This window comes from Alligator mississippiensis, chromosome 12 (genome assembly GCF_030867095.1).
Source record: "Alligator mississippiensis isolate rAllMis1 chromosome 12, rAllMis1, whole genome shotgun sequence".
Classification (NCBI taxonomy): domain Eukaryota; kingdom Metazoa; phylum Chordata; order Crocodylia; family Alligatoridae; genus Alligator; species Alligator mississippiensis.
Window position 1 is genome coordinate 24,788,246 of NC_081835.1, and position 16,720 is coordinate 24,804,965.

At 43.0% G+C, this 16,720-nt stretch overlaps 1 protein-coding gene across 1 annotated transcript in view; it reads right to left on the minus strand.

The window, feature by feature from the left end:
• The window catches only part of CACNA1D (calcium voltage-gated channel subunit alpha1 D), a 444,991-nt gene that overhangs the window by 233,526 nt on the left and 194,745 nt on the right, over positions 1-16,720 (minus strand). Inside the window, exons 6-7 of the mRNA XM_059716031.1 lie at positions 16,355-16,507; positions 15,170-15,366 (exon numbers count right to left, since the gene is read on the minus strand). Coding sequence (XP_059572014.1) covers positions 15,170-15,366; positions 16,355-16,507 — 350 coding nt within the window. The remainder of the gene's footprint in view (positions 1-15,169; positions 15,367-16,354; positions 16,508-16,720) is intronic.

Below are 16,720 nucleotides of genomic sequence, written 5' to 3' on the forward strand. Positions count from 1 at the left end.
TGCTCACTCTTCTTTTTTCCCCATCTCAGCTCAGGGAGATCTCATTGTGATTCATTTTCTGACAAAACTGGATCAGGGAACATTAAGGACAAAAGGAACATTGTTTCATACCAGTCAATTTTGTCTCATGCTAATAACAGATCTGTCAGAACAGGGCTGCATAATCTTTGTTTACATCAGTGCTTGTCAGCCATTACTCTTTTGGACATTGTTGCCACATTTTGGCTACACCCTGATATTTTCCTGCCATTCACATGGGTATGTATTCCATTTTTACACAGTTTATTTATAAAACTTAAAGTTGAATGATTCCTGCTGTCCTTTTCATGAAGGACATACCAATGCACAGACCTAAAGTCCTTATGAAGGGACCTGGCAAACAGTCCTAAATCAAGAGACATCCTATTTTAGAGAAATAAAACTGGTGGGTAAAAGACAATTTCCTTTGCAGATGAGTTTGAAATTATCTTTGAAGTCAACAGGTACAACAATGCATTTAAGAGAGAGATTACACCCCTTTTCTGATTACAGCCCTCCTCACCTAGTACTGCTATTAAGTGGGTTGGTATATGGGAAACATCTCATTGTCTAAGCTTGGATCATGGTATACCCAAGAGCAGCAGGGAAACAATAGATTAGAAAGCAAAGGATGCTATTACGGCAGTAAGGCACATCTCCACTGGGGTTCTAGAGGACAATGTGCTTCATACAGGATTTCAAAAAAGGAAGGAACAAATGCTACATTTTTTGCAGAGGTACAAAATATGCTCCCCTCTGTGCAGTTGCCCCATTATACAAATCTATAAAAAGGTGAGGATTAGACTATAAACAGGTTCTTTATTAGGCTTCAAGAGGAGGTTCAGAAGCTTTTTCCCTCTCCCTACAACCATGCTGAATAACCTATAGCAGCAGGCATAATCTTCTACTGTTTAGTACTTCATTTTAATGCTCAGTATCAACAGTTTGCACTAAAGTCAATGGGAGCTGCATTTGCTCAGCACCTATAAACATAAGGTCCTTGTTTCCTACTGAAGAACCCTAACACTGGAGTCTCATCTAAATACACAACTATATGAGGTATAGCATTCAAAATGTTGCACCATTTGTAAACAATATGGTAACACTTTTCAGCATGTACTAAATTCAAATTTATTTAAAAGTTAATATTTAGTAAGTTATTACATACAAGTATTAAAGTAATCCAGTATAGGCCAACACATTAAATAACTTTACAGAACTGCAAGAGAGTAACTGTAGTATCTTAGTTTTGAGTCTACGGTAACTGCTGGTGATATGGGCCAAGACTGGCATGCAGACCCGGAGCCAAATTTGCTTAAAACATGGTACAGGTTTGCTGAGAAGAGTTGTGATCCTCTGGAAACTTGTTTGTGAATCTGGGCCTAGGGTCTGGGATATTTGTAAAATACTGTCATCACATCTCTCATTTTTGCCTCTGCAATGCAGAATTAATAGACTGTCCCTGTATCTTGGCTTCTTTCTCATAATGCAGTGCTTCACAAACTTTTCCTCAGCATGACTCTAGTTATGACCCTATTTCCTCAGCATTGCTCTTCACTACTAATCCACAGCTCCCCACACCCCCCAGGCACCCCTCACTTCCCACTTACAACCCCCTGGCCCTGCCAGGGCTACCAGGACCAGGGCCAGGACCCACAGCTCCATACCCCACCCCCACCCTGAGGAATCCCCCAAACCTAGAAGTTTGAGAGAGTCCAGAGGAGAGCCTGATGATTAGAGGTCAAGAGAACAGGTCTTATGAGGAGAGGCTGAGAGCCATGGGACTCTTCAGCCTGGAGAAGTGAAGGCTCAGGGGTAACTTTGTGGCAGCCTATAAGTATATAAGGGGTGTGCATCAGGAACTGAGATAATGTCTGTTCACCAGGGCACCCCACGGGAAGTCTAGGTCTAATGGTCACAAACTGCTGGAAGACTCTTTTAGGCTAGACATAAGGAAAAAACTTTACCATCCAAATCCCCAGAGCCAGGAACAGACTCCCCCCAGAAGTGGTGCAAGCACCTACTCCGGACATTTTTGAGAAACACTTGGCTGCTTATCTTGCTGGACTCATTTGACCCCAGCTGACTTCCTGCCCCTTGAGCAGGGAGGTGGACACAATGATCTTGTGAGCTCCTTTCCAGTCCTAATGTCTATGAAATCTATGAACCCCAACTTCTGCCCATAGGAAGTGGCAACTACTGCATCCAGAGTGGAGTGCAGAGCCCGGCTCCCCCTTCCCTCCCTCCCCATCCCCACATGAGCAGCACGGCCAGGGTGAAGGATGCAGGCTGCCTGCTGTGGGATCAGGGCTCCACACCCTGCTGCCCTCCCACTGGGGCCTCAGCAGCAGAGCTGGGTGGGGAGGCTTGGTGCTGCTGCCAGGAGCTCCATGCTGGCCACCGTGATGAGGTGCCCCCTGCCCACCTGGCAGCAGCGGGGAGTACAACTCCATGCTGCCGCTGCCACTGCTGCCAGGCAGGTAGGGGGGGCTCACCATAGCAGCACAGCTGGCATGGGGCTCCTGGTAGCTAGAGGAAGGAGGGCAGCAGGGTGGGGAGCTGCGAGCCTGCAGAGGGTAGTCCACATACTCCCCTGCCTCTGCCCTGCATGCAAATCTAGGGGGCATGTGCGCCCCCCCCATGCCTCCCTCCCCAGGAGTGCACAGCCCCATTTTTTATTGTTCCAACCCCAAATAGGTTTGCAACCCCAAGATTGGAAACCATTGCCATAATGTTTCAAAACACGGTTTTTTGGTGTGGCAGTTTGATGCTTTTCAATGTTATATTCCTCCTTTTACTTGTATAAAAATTTAACTAGCATTTACATTGATATATTCATTTATCAGTGCCTTGAACATCCTTGTTAGCACCTTAAAAATACTAATGAGCTACAAACCCAATCCCTTGACGGGCTTGGAAATCCCCCAGAGATCAGGACTGGTAAAGCTGGGTTGGCTGATCTTGCAGGCTTTGAAGTCTGCACTGCAGATTCACAAACCCCAGAGCACAGACTTCAAAGCTGGCTGGCAAGCTCCATTCATTTTAGAGGATGCCAGACAGCTTTTCAAAAGCCCACTGGCTTCAAAGGTTATGCTCTGGGATCCCCAAGGCTGAAGTGGAGTTAACATAAAGCTGGCTTAAAAGGGGCTGTTCTTCAAGCGCAAGAGCAACAGTAAAGCTGGCCAGTCTGTAAAACCACCCAGGTTTATGTTTGTTTTACTCTGGACTTTAAAACCACAACACACATTTTCCTGGTTGACTGAACTCACATTCACTATACTGTAGACAGTGGAAGGGCAGCATGCTGAGAAGCACATTGGAGAAATCTGAGCCTGGAGGCCATCACTCTTTTGAGAATTTCAATTCACTGCTATTTGATCAAGTAAGGCTGTAACTGGCATACTGATGAGAAAGTGGTCAAGACAGTCTCTCTAAGGAAGAAAGATTAAGGGAGGTTAATTTGGTGAAATGTAACCCCTGAGGGAGTAGAAGAAGTCTAAGATATTATCTTAGAGTCCCTTATAATTATAGAAAGTAACTCTGAATGTGATCCTCAAAGTTTTACATGTAAAATGTGCTATAACATTGCTGTTATATGCCAAGATGACCCTTTCCAGTATGTTATCTTGCAAGAAATAACAACTCAAGTATTAATAATCTGCTGAGACTTCTCAAAATAGTCTATTTACTTTTGTAATTTATAACCATTGTTAGCAGTTTATTTATGGTAATAACGCATGTAAATTATATATGTGTGTATGTATAGCATGTGTTCCTAAAATCTTTCTTTTCATATTCTTTTTATATTATTTTATAATTTCTTTTTTATAAATTCATTTTGGTATATAGATTTAAAGTAAATTCTGATGCAAATGACTGTTTGCTAATCCAGTTGAAATTTCTATGATACCCATCATTATTGTATCTAATGTATCTAATTGTATCTAGTAGCTTATTATTTGTATAAGAAAATAAAAGAAGGACATTTTTTCAAGGAGAGCTTAGATGTTAAACTTGTGGTGGGTGTCGGGGAAGGGAGAGAGAATGGGCAGGGGGGTTGAATGAATATTCTCCCTTTCCCAAATAACCTGCAGACAGCAGCCTACCTTAGTGGCAGAGCAGAGTTGTACCTCAATAATGAGAGTTCTTATAGACTCTTACACATGGCTTTCTCATACACCAAGAAAATGAGCCCTATCTCAGCTTCTGAGAAACTCTAAGCCTGGAGTTAGAGTGCCCCCTCACTGTGATGAGTGTTCTACATTTTTCTCTATGGTTTTTGCATGGTAATATGGGACTCATCATTCAGTTTGTACATTAAATTTGTTAATTATATGAAAAGATTTTGGTCTTCTAAACCAGTGAGCTCAAGAAAATTGTGTATTTATAACTAGTAATGTGTATTTATAACTAGTGAACTGAATGAGCAGGTAATATGAAAATGAGTCAATTAGGCTGTACTAGAATATCTAAAGTAATAATAACAAAGATGCTCCTAAATATGATTTCTTAAGGGAGCTTTAAAGACAGCTAATTCTGTATAAAAGCTTACAACAAATGCATATTTTTATCATTTTCTGAACAACAAAATTTAAAAGATTATATAATGGCCTGTGCTATTTGGATCCAAAACAGGGTGTGACTTATATTTCAATTCACAGAGAAGCTGTGTGTACAAAGGTGCCACATACAAGTGAGAGCTTTCTTTAATAATATGTGCAATCATCTGGCCCACAATATGATGATTTGGTGGCATTCAGCAGCAGGGGACTTCAACTATGGGCACTTTCCCTGTGCTACAGCAAGGAGAAGTGCTAGCTGTGGGCACTGTCCCTATGCCTCTACACAGAGAAGCACCAGCTATGGGTGGGTTCTAGTGCCCACACGCCCATTCCTCTGATCCAAGACAGGTCATTCCAGCCCACAGCCAGAAAAGGTTTTCTACCAGCATTCTAAGAAACTGGAATTGTTTTAGGAGTGCTTGTCTCTTATGACAAAGATTTTGGAGCAAGTTTGCAGGAGCTCTTAGCAGATTCCTGAAATCAGACTTATTTCTAATTCAGTTTCTACCCAATTTATTAAATCGTTCTTAGGGAGGAGTAGCATGCTCTTTTGAGGATTTGCAATGATTTGACAAGGGAGTAACTCCATGCTTCTGAAGTAGCATCTGTTAGCAGTCAGATAAACCTGAAATACTAGAAATCCTGTCAAAGTAAATCACCTTTGGTTTTGGGATGTGTTCGTGGGATACTCATGTAAAGTTCACAAGAATTCTCATGTAAAGTAGTTTAAAATCATCTTTCTCCAAGTTGGTTCTTTGTGTTACACTCTTGATTTGAAACAGTTACATCAACTTACACCCCTCAGAGCACTATTCTAGACTTTTTAATATTTATAGTATCCTGCTTGGTAGGACTGCTTGAAGGTCTATGTTTGATAATCATATTTATACAGATCTCTTCTGTCAAAAAAAAGCTTTTAATTAGCTCACATCAACATCTGAAAGATTTTTTTTTATTGGATTCAGATTCAATTGGATACAACTGATTAATACTCAAGTTTAAAACCCCTGCATACTATCTTTGTTTCTTAAACATCATCTATGAAGCATGTTAATATTGGCATCTAAAATTCCTGCCATTATATTTAGCAGGAGATCCCATGCTGGAATTCTTGGTACATAAGTCATCCAGTGCTGAGAGCACTGTGCAATCAGCACAACCAATGCCTATGGGGAGGAACAGTTCTGCTTCAGTTGATAGACTTCCTCAGATGACCCAGGAATGGTATTCACTGACTCTAGGGCCCTGTCCACATTAGCAGGGGCATGCGTTTGCAGCAACATAGTAGCACAAATCTGTGCTGCTACTTTGTGCTGCAGTGCATGCCCCTGCTCATGAAATTTGCAGCAGAATACACTGTCTCACTGCTCCATGTGCTGCAGGGGGGGCTAGCTAGGGCTGTCTCTGTATGCTGCAGAGCCGCCCAAGCTGAGGCACTCTGTGCCCCAGTCAGCCAGAGAGTGGCTGGCTGGGGCACAGGGTGCCTCAGCACAGTGGCTCCACAGTGTGGAGACTTAGGGAAGCAGGCAGCCCCTAAACTGCCTGCTCCGTCATCTCCACGTGCTGCTCCCCAGCTGGCTGAGGCACAGGGTGCCTCAGGGTGGGGGTTCTACAACATGTGGAGATAGGTGAGCAGGTAGCCCTGGGCTGCACACAGCACTTTGGTGTGCTTTGGACCTCTTTTTTTTCAAGTTTGTTTTTTAATACCAGAAAATTCTGCCTGGCATGCTGCACCACTCCACCTCCCCACCAGACTGCGCCCCATGCTCCTACATTTCTGGGATGCTTATTTTAATTCTCACCAGCCTCCTGGGACTGGCCTCCAAAATCCAGAACTGTCCCAGCTAATCCAGGACATATGGTCACCCTAGTTAGGAATAGGGCATCCTGTGTCTGTGCAGGGGGTTGGATTAGATGATCTCGAGGTCGCTTTTAACGCTATGATTCTAGAAAGTGCTCCTTGAAAAATCTCTAGAAGTGTCTGAGGAACCTTTTCATTCCATCCAGGAAGAGCACACAGCAACTGCTGAAGCTTCCTTAGCCTGACGAAGGGTTTTTGAACCCGAAAGCTTGCTTAATAACTGTTCTCCAACCATTTGGGTTGGTCTAATAAAAGATATCAAATTCACCCAAGGAACCTTGTCTGAGGAACCTTCACACTTTATGACTCATGGTCATTCCAAAGAAGCTGAATATTTTCATATGTATTTTAGTTTCTTGGAGGCTGTAAGTTACACTTCGTTGTTGGCTAGTGCTTGCTTGGGTTCTTAATGCATCTTCCCTTCTATAGTTAGGAAGTTAATAATATCTTCCTATATCTTACTCCAGCTTGGAGCGCTCTCCATTTGTTTCTAGCTTATCATTCCACCAAACTTACACAATTACTGTTCACAACATCATTATATCTTCACCAAGATAACACCTGCATCTCAAGTTGAATTTCTGGCTCACTTTTGCACACTATTTGTTGGCTACATCATTTTGTGCGTCATCTAACCATATACTTTGTACTTCATCTATGCAATTTTCTTGTGCATTAGATTTGCAGAATGTTTGGCTGTACTTATGATCAAAATCTAGACTGACTTGTTTGGCTGTTTATGTTTGCCTTGTCCAAGCTGTTTTATTATGCTTTGCGAAGGCTGCCCTCTAGTATTCTTTCACTAAGAGCATTATATAAAGTGAAGTGATTAACTGATTGTTTGGTTGGTTTCCTAGTTGCTTCACTGACATCCTGAGTAATCAATAGGCTGGTTTGTTTTATTATTCTAGTGAGTCCCTCTGAAATCTTTCTTGTAAAATTTTTGTCTCTGTTTGTTTGTTTTTTTGTTTGATCAATTGCTAGCCACTCTTCGAAATCTCCATTCTATGTTAAACCATTTATGATTTCATTAATTTTTTCTATGCTCAAGAAGGAAAATCATCCATATACTTGTAACATGCTAATGAAAATATCAAGCTTTTTATCTATTAGAAGGGTAAGTCTAAAGAATTGTTGATGTTGTCTGGAAACTATAAACAAAAATTTGTGAGTAATCTTCATCCATAAAAATATGGATGTTATTATCCACAGTACCCTTAAGGGGAAGATTATATATGGATTGTATCTTGCTAAAAGATCAGCAATTAAGAATGGATGAACATTCTTTCTAATATTGAAATATTGATATTAAAGGATATAGCTTTAAAATGTGTTAGGTGGCACTGTGCCCACTGAGGGGGGCTTCGCCACTAGGTGCAAGAGGGTTAGATATATCTCAGATGACATGAGCACTTACATGAATGAATTTTATACCTCTAACAAATATCCTTGATATGATTATATGCAAGTATCCTTATTGAAAAGTCATCATTTGCTAATAAGCATGTATGCAGGTGACAGGTTTTCCTTATATATAGGGTTCATCTTCACTGCAATATTAACCCATGGTATAATTTAAGTGCCGTACTGAACCTGACTCCTGTCCAAAAAATTTCTTAAGTCAAGTCAACTGGTGTTTTAAACTTGAGCTGGCTGGTTTATCAGGAACCGTGGGTTGAAGCTGGAGTACTGCTAGCACTTGAAAGAGTAGTGCAATAGTATGCAACTATAGGCAGCAAATTTATATTCGTATCAGTGGCTAATCCAGTCCCATCACTATGCTGCCAATCACTCCAACTAGTTTGACTGTTCCGAAGGGCTTTCGTGAAGAGGACACTTAGGACATGTTAAATACACTTAAAACAAGAGTGTCTGCACATTCAAGCGGTAAAACATGCCTAATATAATAGAATGGTAGCAAAGTTAAAACTTTTTGGCAAGGTACCGACATTACACTTTTACTGGTATAAGTGATCAGAAGCTGGTCTATACCCGTAACAGATCAGAAATTTTGGCACACAGACTGGTTTAAAAATGGCAGAATCCAACCTAAGATTTGCCCTCCTCCCCTCCCCCAAAAAGGGGCAAATGTGTGTTCTGTTCACTACTGACCTACACTATGCCACTTACAGAAAACTGTATAACTTAAATTGATTCTACCTCAGGATTTTTGAATGTCTGTACCTAGCCTTTGTTTGAAAAATATCTCCAGACTGTATTAAGTAGAATCACTTAATAATGGTTTATCCAATGAATAATAATACAAGATTCAGTGCAGCAACTTCAAAAGGACAGGTGGTGATTAGACCACATTGATGGGATGCAGGTTCAAAACCATCTGGATGAGGACAGCCTTGAAGCCAGGTCCCCTAAATAAATGCCCTGACCCTAAAATAGGAGGGTTTCCTTTGTTTCACATCTGGCAGGGATGCGCACAGGTGATCCTATTCTGCCACAACTGGGAATAGAATCCAACTCTGTATAAGCGCTGTAAATTATTATTATGTACATATGTAAGTGCCACGTATGTGTATGAAGGTGAAATAGGATTTAGCCCTAAATCTACAGCTTAGGTTTAGAGGAAGACTACATCTGTGGTCTACATCCAAAAACATATCACATAACACACTGGTTACATATGTATGCGCAACTGAAGGTGCACAGAGTAACTTGATTAGAAGCAATCATAAGCAAGCCTCTGAGCATCTGGAAAACCATGCGAGTCAAGAGAAACAAATGGTGCTCAGGACTCGTAGGATCAGATCTTAAGTCAATTCTAAATTTGTACATGAGAAGATCATTATTCATCTTGGATAATTTTGCTGGGGAGTTTACTGTTAGCCAGGTGATAATGAGCTGTGGTAGGGAGTGTTATTAGAAGCTGTCATGTTCAGCTGTTAGTCTTGCTAACAGAACTCTACGCAACATGATGCAAAATATTGGACATATTTCCCGATTCATCTTACACGTGCTGGCAAGATTAGCCTACATAGATAGTTTTACTGTTCACATAGTGAACAAATAAGAACTAGAAATCAGAACAGAGACTAATATTCATATTTTTATTTTTGCCACAACTTTTTAAATACTTCAGGAAAATACAAGTACAGCCAAATTTAAAGGGAATTGTTCTCATTATATTTCACTCCCTGAATTACTGAGATATCAGAAAGAAACCTGAAATGATGGTGTTTTGGCCCCATTAGGAACCCTCTCACATGAAAAAAAAAGTCCCACAAAACATAACTGGGAATTTAAATGCAGAGTTAATGGGATCTCTGGGTTCTGTTAACAATCCTTCTCAAAACTAGTATGCTTCTGATTGAACAAGGTGTTTACACATCACTACTAAATGTCTTCCATCAATTAGCTAATAGCACATAAATCTCCAACAGTAATCAATGGGGAAAATGTAACATTCCTCTGTATGGGCCACAGATGCCAGGTTGGCCATTGACAGATTTATAGAAAATAAAGACCCAAAACCAGTGGTTTAAATGTTAAATAAATGAGTTTTCAGGGCAAATTCATAGCAAATATTTGGCATATCCGGCAACATCATTTCACAGCTACAAGTAGCTGCAAGTATCCTCCACTTTCACAAAACTGTGTCCCTAAAAAAACCTTTTTTTTGATAGTTGTCCCCAGGGAACACCCCTGCATGCACAATCTGGCATGAGGCAAGTTACTTTCGGTGGGGTAAGGGAGGGTGGGTCCCAGCACCTGGGCTGACCCCAGCAGCCTCACCTGGGGTCCTGGGGGCTTCCCGGGGCTCCAGAAGCAGCAATCTGGGCACGCAGAGCCTGGCAAGAACCTGAGCGTGGCTCTGGTTCGCCATGCTCTGGTTTCAGGTGGTACATACTGCTGCCACATGCACCGTCCTACTTTTTTCTGGCATGGGTTTTTTTGACACCAAGATCTCCTGGGGTCAAAAAACCTCGCCACACTGCAAATTAGCAGCGTGGTGAATGCCTGCATGTGTGGTGCATGTGGTTTACAGCACCACAGACAGGTCTGCTGTGCTACAAACTGCCAGTGTGTGCTCATGGGGATGCACCCTTTCAGTGCATGCTTCATTTTAGATCTAATACCTAATTTTGATTTAAAATGGCTGAAGTCAGACAACTCTCGGGGCATGCTAAAAAGCCTATTTGGTTTTTGGAGGTCCACAAGTACATATAGAGAGAGAAAAAGAAAGAGAGAGAGAGAGAGAGAGAGAGAGAGAGAGCAAAAAACAGAGATGGGGGCTGTCTATGCCATGCACTAATATAGACATCCCGGTATCAAAACAAAACATGCCAGAAAAAAGCTGCACAGGGCGCGCTCCTGGAAAGCAACTGGAGGCTGGGTCCTCCAAAGAGACACTCTAGCACCTGGGCAGAGAGTCTCTATGCCTGCCACATGCCCCTGCTGCTTCAGCATACTGCCTCAGTGTGATGGAGGAAATAGGCGGGGCACGGCTGGCAGTAGTGGCTTGGACCCAAGTTCTGTTCCCAGTAAGCAGGGAAGTGGGGGTGGTAGGGACTATGTGTGGGTAGGGGGACTGTGTGGGATGGGTAGGTTCCCTGCCGCCTTCCCCCAAAGCACACAGCCCGCCACTGCAGCAGCCAGCAGTGGGCCCTCAGGGTACTCATGGCCTGCTGCAGGCAGACCCCCTGGCAGTGCATGGTGCTGCCTAAGACCTGGGGGCTACACATGGCTCATGGAGCCAGTCTGGCCCGCTAGCATTTGCCTTTGGGCAGCACCAGGCCAGCTCCATCACCAAGGGCTCCTGGCACTGGAAGCAGTAGTTGCATGCCATCAAGCCAGTCCAGCTCCTGAATCCATGTGCCTGCCACATGCCCAGCCCGATGGCACGCGGCTCCCATGTGCAGTGCCAGGAGCCCCAGGTGGCAGCAGGAGCTGGCCCAGTCCTGCTTGAAGGTGTGTGCCTGTGGGCCACACCGGCTCTGTGCACTGTGTGTAGCCCCCAGGTCTCTGGTGCCACTACCTGCTGCCCAGGGGCTCTTTCTGCAGAGGGCCATGAGCGCAACAAGGGTCCATTGCTGGCTGCTGCTGCTGTGGGGGGTGGCTGTGCACCATGGAGGGGGTGATCAGGGGGCCCAACCCTCCCACACAGTCCCCCCATCCCCACAGTCCCCCCACAAACCCCATGACCCCCACAAGCCTCACACCCCCACCCACAACCCCCCGTCTCCCCACAAACCCCACCCCACAACCCCCCATATACCTACCCACAAACCCCACAGCCACAAACCACCCCAACAAACCTCCCACCCCCACCCACTTACCCACCCACAAACCCACCCCTACACCCACCCACAACCACCCCCACCAGCTCAAGCCTCTCCAGGACTGGCACTGCTCAAAGCCACAAAGCAGCACAGCAGGTGGAACAGCTGCAGCTAGACCCATGTCCTGGTGCTGGGATGAAGCTGCTGCCAGGAGAAAGCAAGTGGGGGCAGGCAGGGGCTCTGGATCAGGCATGAGGGGTACTGGCAGGGCTATGAGTTGGGAGTGAGGGGCAAGGGCATGGGCAAGGGCAAGGAACTGGCGTATCAGTGTTGCTCAGTACCACAAAGCAGCTGTGGGTCCAACTGCAGCTGTCCCCATGTCCTGGTGAGTGAAGTGGGCAGGGGCAGCTCTGTTTTTTCAATGATTAAAAAAAAAAAGCACGTCAAAATGTATAGATATTTAGAATGTATTTTATTATGATGACAGAGGCACTGGTAGGCTTCCAAGTTGCTATAAAACATTGCACAACTGATCTCTCTCTCTCTCTCTCTCTCTCTCTCTATATATATATATATAGTGGCATTTAATTTTAATCATGGAAGAATGAGGATTTGGGGTACTTTAATGAGAAAATATGGGGGAGATTATCACAGAATTTGCAGTTTTTAAACAGGATCCCTGCTGGTGAGGCAAGTGGCAGGACCCAGGCAGAGAAGCCTGCCCACGGCCAGCGCCATGAGCCAGATGGATGGCAGATGAGGTGGCTGACCTCCTGGTCATCAGGGGCCAGGAGAACATGCATAGACAGCTCAAAGTGGGCTGTCACAATGAGCACATCTTCCAGGCAATAGCTGCCCAGATGGCAGAGCTGGGGCACCAGAAGACATGACAGCAGTGGCATTCAGAAGCCAACTGTGCAGCCACGGTCCATCGGTAGCTGGCCCAGAGGTGCAGGTGGCTCTGCTGTAATGCCCATACCATAGCCCAGGTGGCTGTGTGGTCCCTGTCTGGGTCTGACAGGCATGGGGCCTCAGGTCACAGCCAGGCAGCAGCCCCCGCCAGGCAGACTGCTACAGTGGGTAGAGGGGGCAAGGCCCACTTCAGGTTAGGGCTGCTTCAGCAGTCCAGCTGGCACAAGGGGTTAGCGTCCCCAGATACCATCTGGCTGAGCCTCAGAAGCTCCTGAGGGCAAGTAGCCCTGAGCTACTCACTAGGGCAGCTTTTTATACTGCTGGGGCCAGCACAGGTGCCAGCCCCAGCCTCAAGCTGCCCCTGGTTGAAGATCTGGGAGTAGCTGAGCAGGATCAGTTTGCCCCAAGTGGCACAATTTGCCCCACACCAAAGTGCATGTTCAGGCCTGTGTGCTGAGGCACAAATCTCCAGCACAAATTTGTGCTGCTGCTACTTGAGCTGCTGGAAGTGCATGTGACTACACATGTGGCTGTGCTCAAAGATTTCAAATAGGAATCCATAATGACAAATTCATTCTGACCTACCGTGGTCTTTTTGAGTTCTTTGTCTATTATTTTTCTATTTATAGTAAAAAAAAAATGAGTAAAAGTGAAAAGGTGGCAGTTTCTGAGTGGTCCCTTGAGTCTTATAAAGCGTACCCTGAGTCTAAAAATGTTGAAAACCACTGCTTTACATTATGCTGCATTTGTTAAACAATATGCAAAGTAGCCATACCCAAAGACAGACAGACAGAGAGAGAAAGAGAGAGAGAGCGAGCATGTTCTTTTTGAATCCACTGCATCAAATTATACAAAGGGAAAAAGACACCTTATCTGAGTGACACTCCATTCTGGATCTGTGCCTGCATTTCGGGTGTGCTGGTAATGGAGAATTTGGCTCACTTTTGAAAGTCTAACAGTTCTTTTTTTGGTAGGCAGAGTCCACTGTTTTGCCAAGTTTTTATCTTGCAATCTTACAGATTGTTGGTTTGCCATTTTAATTATTTTGTAATTTGTGATATCACTTTAAAAATGTCTCCATGCAATTAAGCACCCCAGTATCACATTAGATAACCTCCAGAGTTTACACATGCTTAAGCTGTATTTCATTTTTATCTACAGTAGGCTTCATTTTGATTTGCAGCAAATGACCATAGGCTACATGACTGTTCACTCAATGGGATAATACCAGCTCTTTAACTGTATCCAATACATTACACAAGATTTGATATTAACAAATAATCCCACCTGACCACACTCAGAAATGAGGCAATCCAAACTAATTGTGAGGGTAGGGCGGAGATGCTGCAGGGGACAGATCCTCCATATAGTTCTAGTAAGAAACATCTTTAGCTATTTCCCCAATTTTAACAACTTCTTGACAATCATTTCTTAAATTAGCCATTTTCTTACTTCCTCCTAGATCCTCTTTTTATCTTCTAGTTCATAAGGTCCTAATTCTGCAAAGACTTATTGCTGAGTACAGAAAGCATTATGGAATAGTCCCATTGACATTAAGGACCTATGAATTAACCCACTTAATCTTAGGACATCTGAGTTCACCTGCTGACTCTCCATAGACTTCCTGAGTGATATTGGACAAATCACATATGACCAGCTTTTTAAAAATATTAAGGAGACAGGTAGGTATTCTCATTGACAGTAACAGGAGTTTGGCACCTTTAGGGTACAGAGAGATGCCTACTTTTCATTGATCACAACTGGAGTTAGGCATCAGTGCGCTATATTTAAGTGGCATATTTAGGTACCATGACACTTTTTAAAATACGAACCTTTACTTCTTTATGTTGCAGTTCCTCATTTATAACATGAGGATGGAAATCACTCCTGTCTCCCACACTTTGTCCAACTTCTAAGAACTCTGGGACAAAGACTTTTCCTTTTAATATTCATGAGCATAAGGTAAATAGAGCCCTGATCTCACTTGGAGCTACTGCAATTTGAAAAAATGTTATGCTCAATAACACAGTATGGGTTTGCACAACTAGATCCTAGTGCAGTGAGGGTAGCCTCTGAAATATCTTTCTGTGGTTTCTCTTGGGATATAGTTGGGTTTTTCAACTCCCGTGAACCTTAGTAGTTAAGTTTTGGAATATTTAACAAATCGTCTGTAGTCCCCAAGGCAATGAAGACAGATGAGAGCTTGCATAGGTCTAATTTATGATAATACTGTGAAAAGGCAAATCAGAACTCTAAAAACAAATCAGATAATCCTTAAAAAATATAGGCTTGTATAAAGAATGCTAGTCCAAGGGACATAAATGTAATATTAAATTTATCTAAATAAAATAAGCTTAAGAAATCAGCAATGAATAAATTTGTTTCTGAAAGGACTTTTTAGCCTGAGGAATTCCAGTGAGCTGTAACTGGAAGAAGAGTGCAGCTGTGCTCCTTTGCAGCAAAACTCACCAAGACTTCTTGTTCACAGTATCATTAAACATAATTTGTTTCCCATCTGGATAGTGAATCTTGTTTAAGAGGAAGCAAGGTTCAGAGATTTCTGTATCTATCAGACTACTTACCCAGTATAACACGTCAGTCCATCCTTCCATGGTTATACACTGGAACACAGTTAACATTGCAAAGGCAAAGTTATCAAAGTTGGTTATGCCTCCATTTGGTCCAACCCAGCTGCCTTTACATTCAGTGCCATTCACTGAACACTGACGTCCATTCCCTGAGAACGCACAAGGTGCTGGATCTTCTTCAACTAATATATCTGAAAATTGACAAAACCAATTCAGAACTCTGAATTCTCAAAATCATTGTCAAATTATTTGCCTAATGAAGAGATGAATTAATGTTGGTGGACTAGTGACAACATCACTTGAAGAGATAATGTATTCTGGCCTTGGTGCCTAGAGGAAGTGAGAAGGGGACTGTACAGAAGGTGCAGGCCCTTGGCATCTCTCAGGTCCAAGTCCCCATTGTGCAAGGATAGACACTGTCAAAACTAAATGAACAAAAAGTTCAGGTAATACAAGATGGAAAAAACACAAATGGACAGCTTGTGGTAATGTGAGGTATCTTGCTGGACTGGCATTCACACTCTAACATTAGCTTTCTTTCGTTGAACTTCCTCCCATCCCAAATTTCTCTCTTCCCTTCTTCTCAACAGGCCTGGAATAGTCCCTGCATTGAGTCTGGTCCATTTCATATTTGGCTGATGGAAATGTTATTCCAATCACTTAACAGAATTTCTCACTCGTGGCGCTCTTTCATTCCTCCTAAGCCCTCCCATATCAAATGCTTTTATTGCATCACTTAAACTACATCTGAATGGGGGAAGATTTGATTTCTCTATTACTCACATTAGTGCGGCTCCTATAATTAGACTGCCCAAATTGCTGAAACAGAGAGACAGCAGGATCTGCCACAGGAGGATAAGTCTTCCCTATAACTATCTTCTTTAGTAGCTTGGGATTCAGAACCCAATTACTGAGCTTCCCACTGTGGGCTGTCACTACATCACTGTGTTGTCCCTTTGGCTACATTTTCTGCTAACCAAGTTCAGTTCAAAGCAAGTATTACAGCTTCAGTCTCTAGTCAGCTTTTTAAAACTCAATATATTTGTTCAAAAATCATGAATCACTTGGGAGACTAAGATTTAGAACAGTGTTAGCATATAGGCTATCCACAGAAGACCTACTGACTTAAAAGGGACTGGAATTAGGTCCTTATGTTATTTAATACCTTTTATGACTTACCTGTACCAATAAGAAAACATGATTTGTGCATTTTTCCAATAAAAAGTTCCAATCCTATGATAGCATAAATTATGATTACAAATAATACCAAAAGGGCAATATGGAGCAGAGGGACCATGGCTTTTATAATGGAGTTCAAGACAACTTGTAAACCTAAAAGAAAAAAAAAAGAATACACAGATACTGAATCAGGCTTTCCATTGTTTTAGCTTTTCTGCTTATGAAACCTGCAGTTATATGTTATTAGACATTTATAACTGAGAAATCAAGGGCTGTAAATTTAAGATGTGTTGAACCTAGAGTTTCCTCTCCAGAGCATAAACCTTGCTACATCAGCTCAGAGGAAGATTTCTGAAGCTGCTCTGA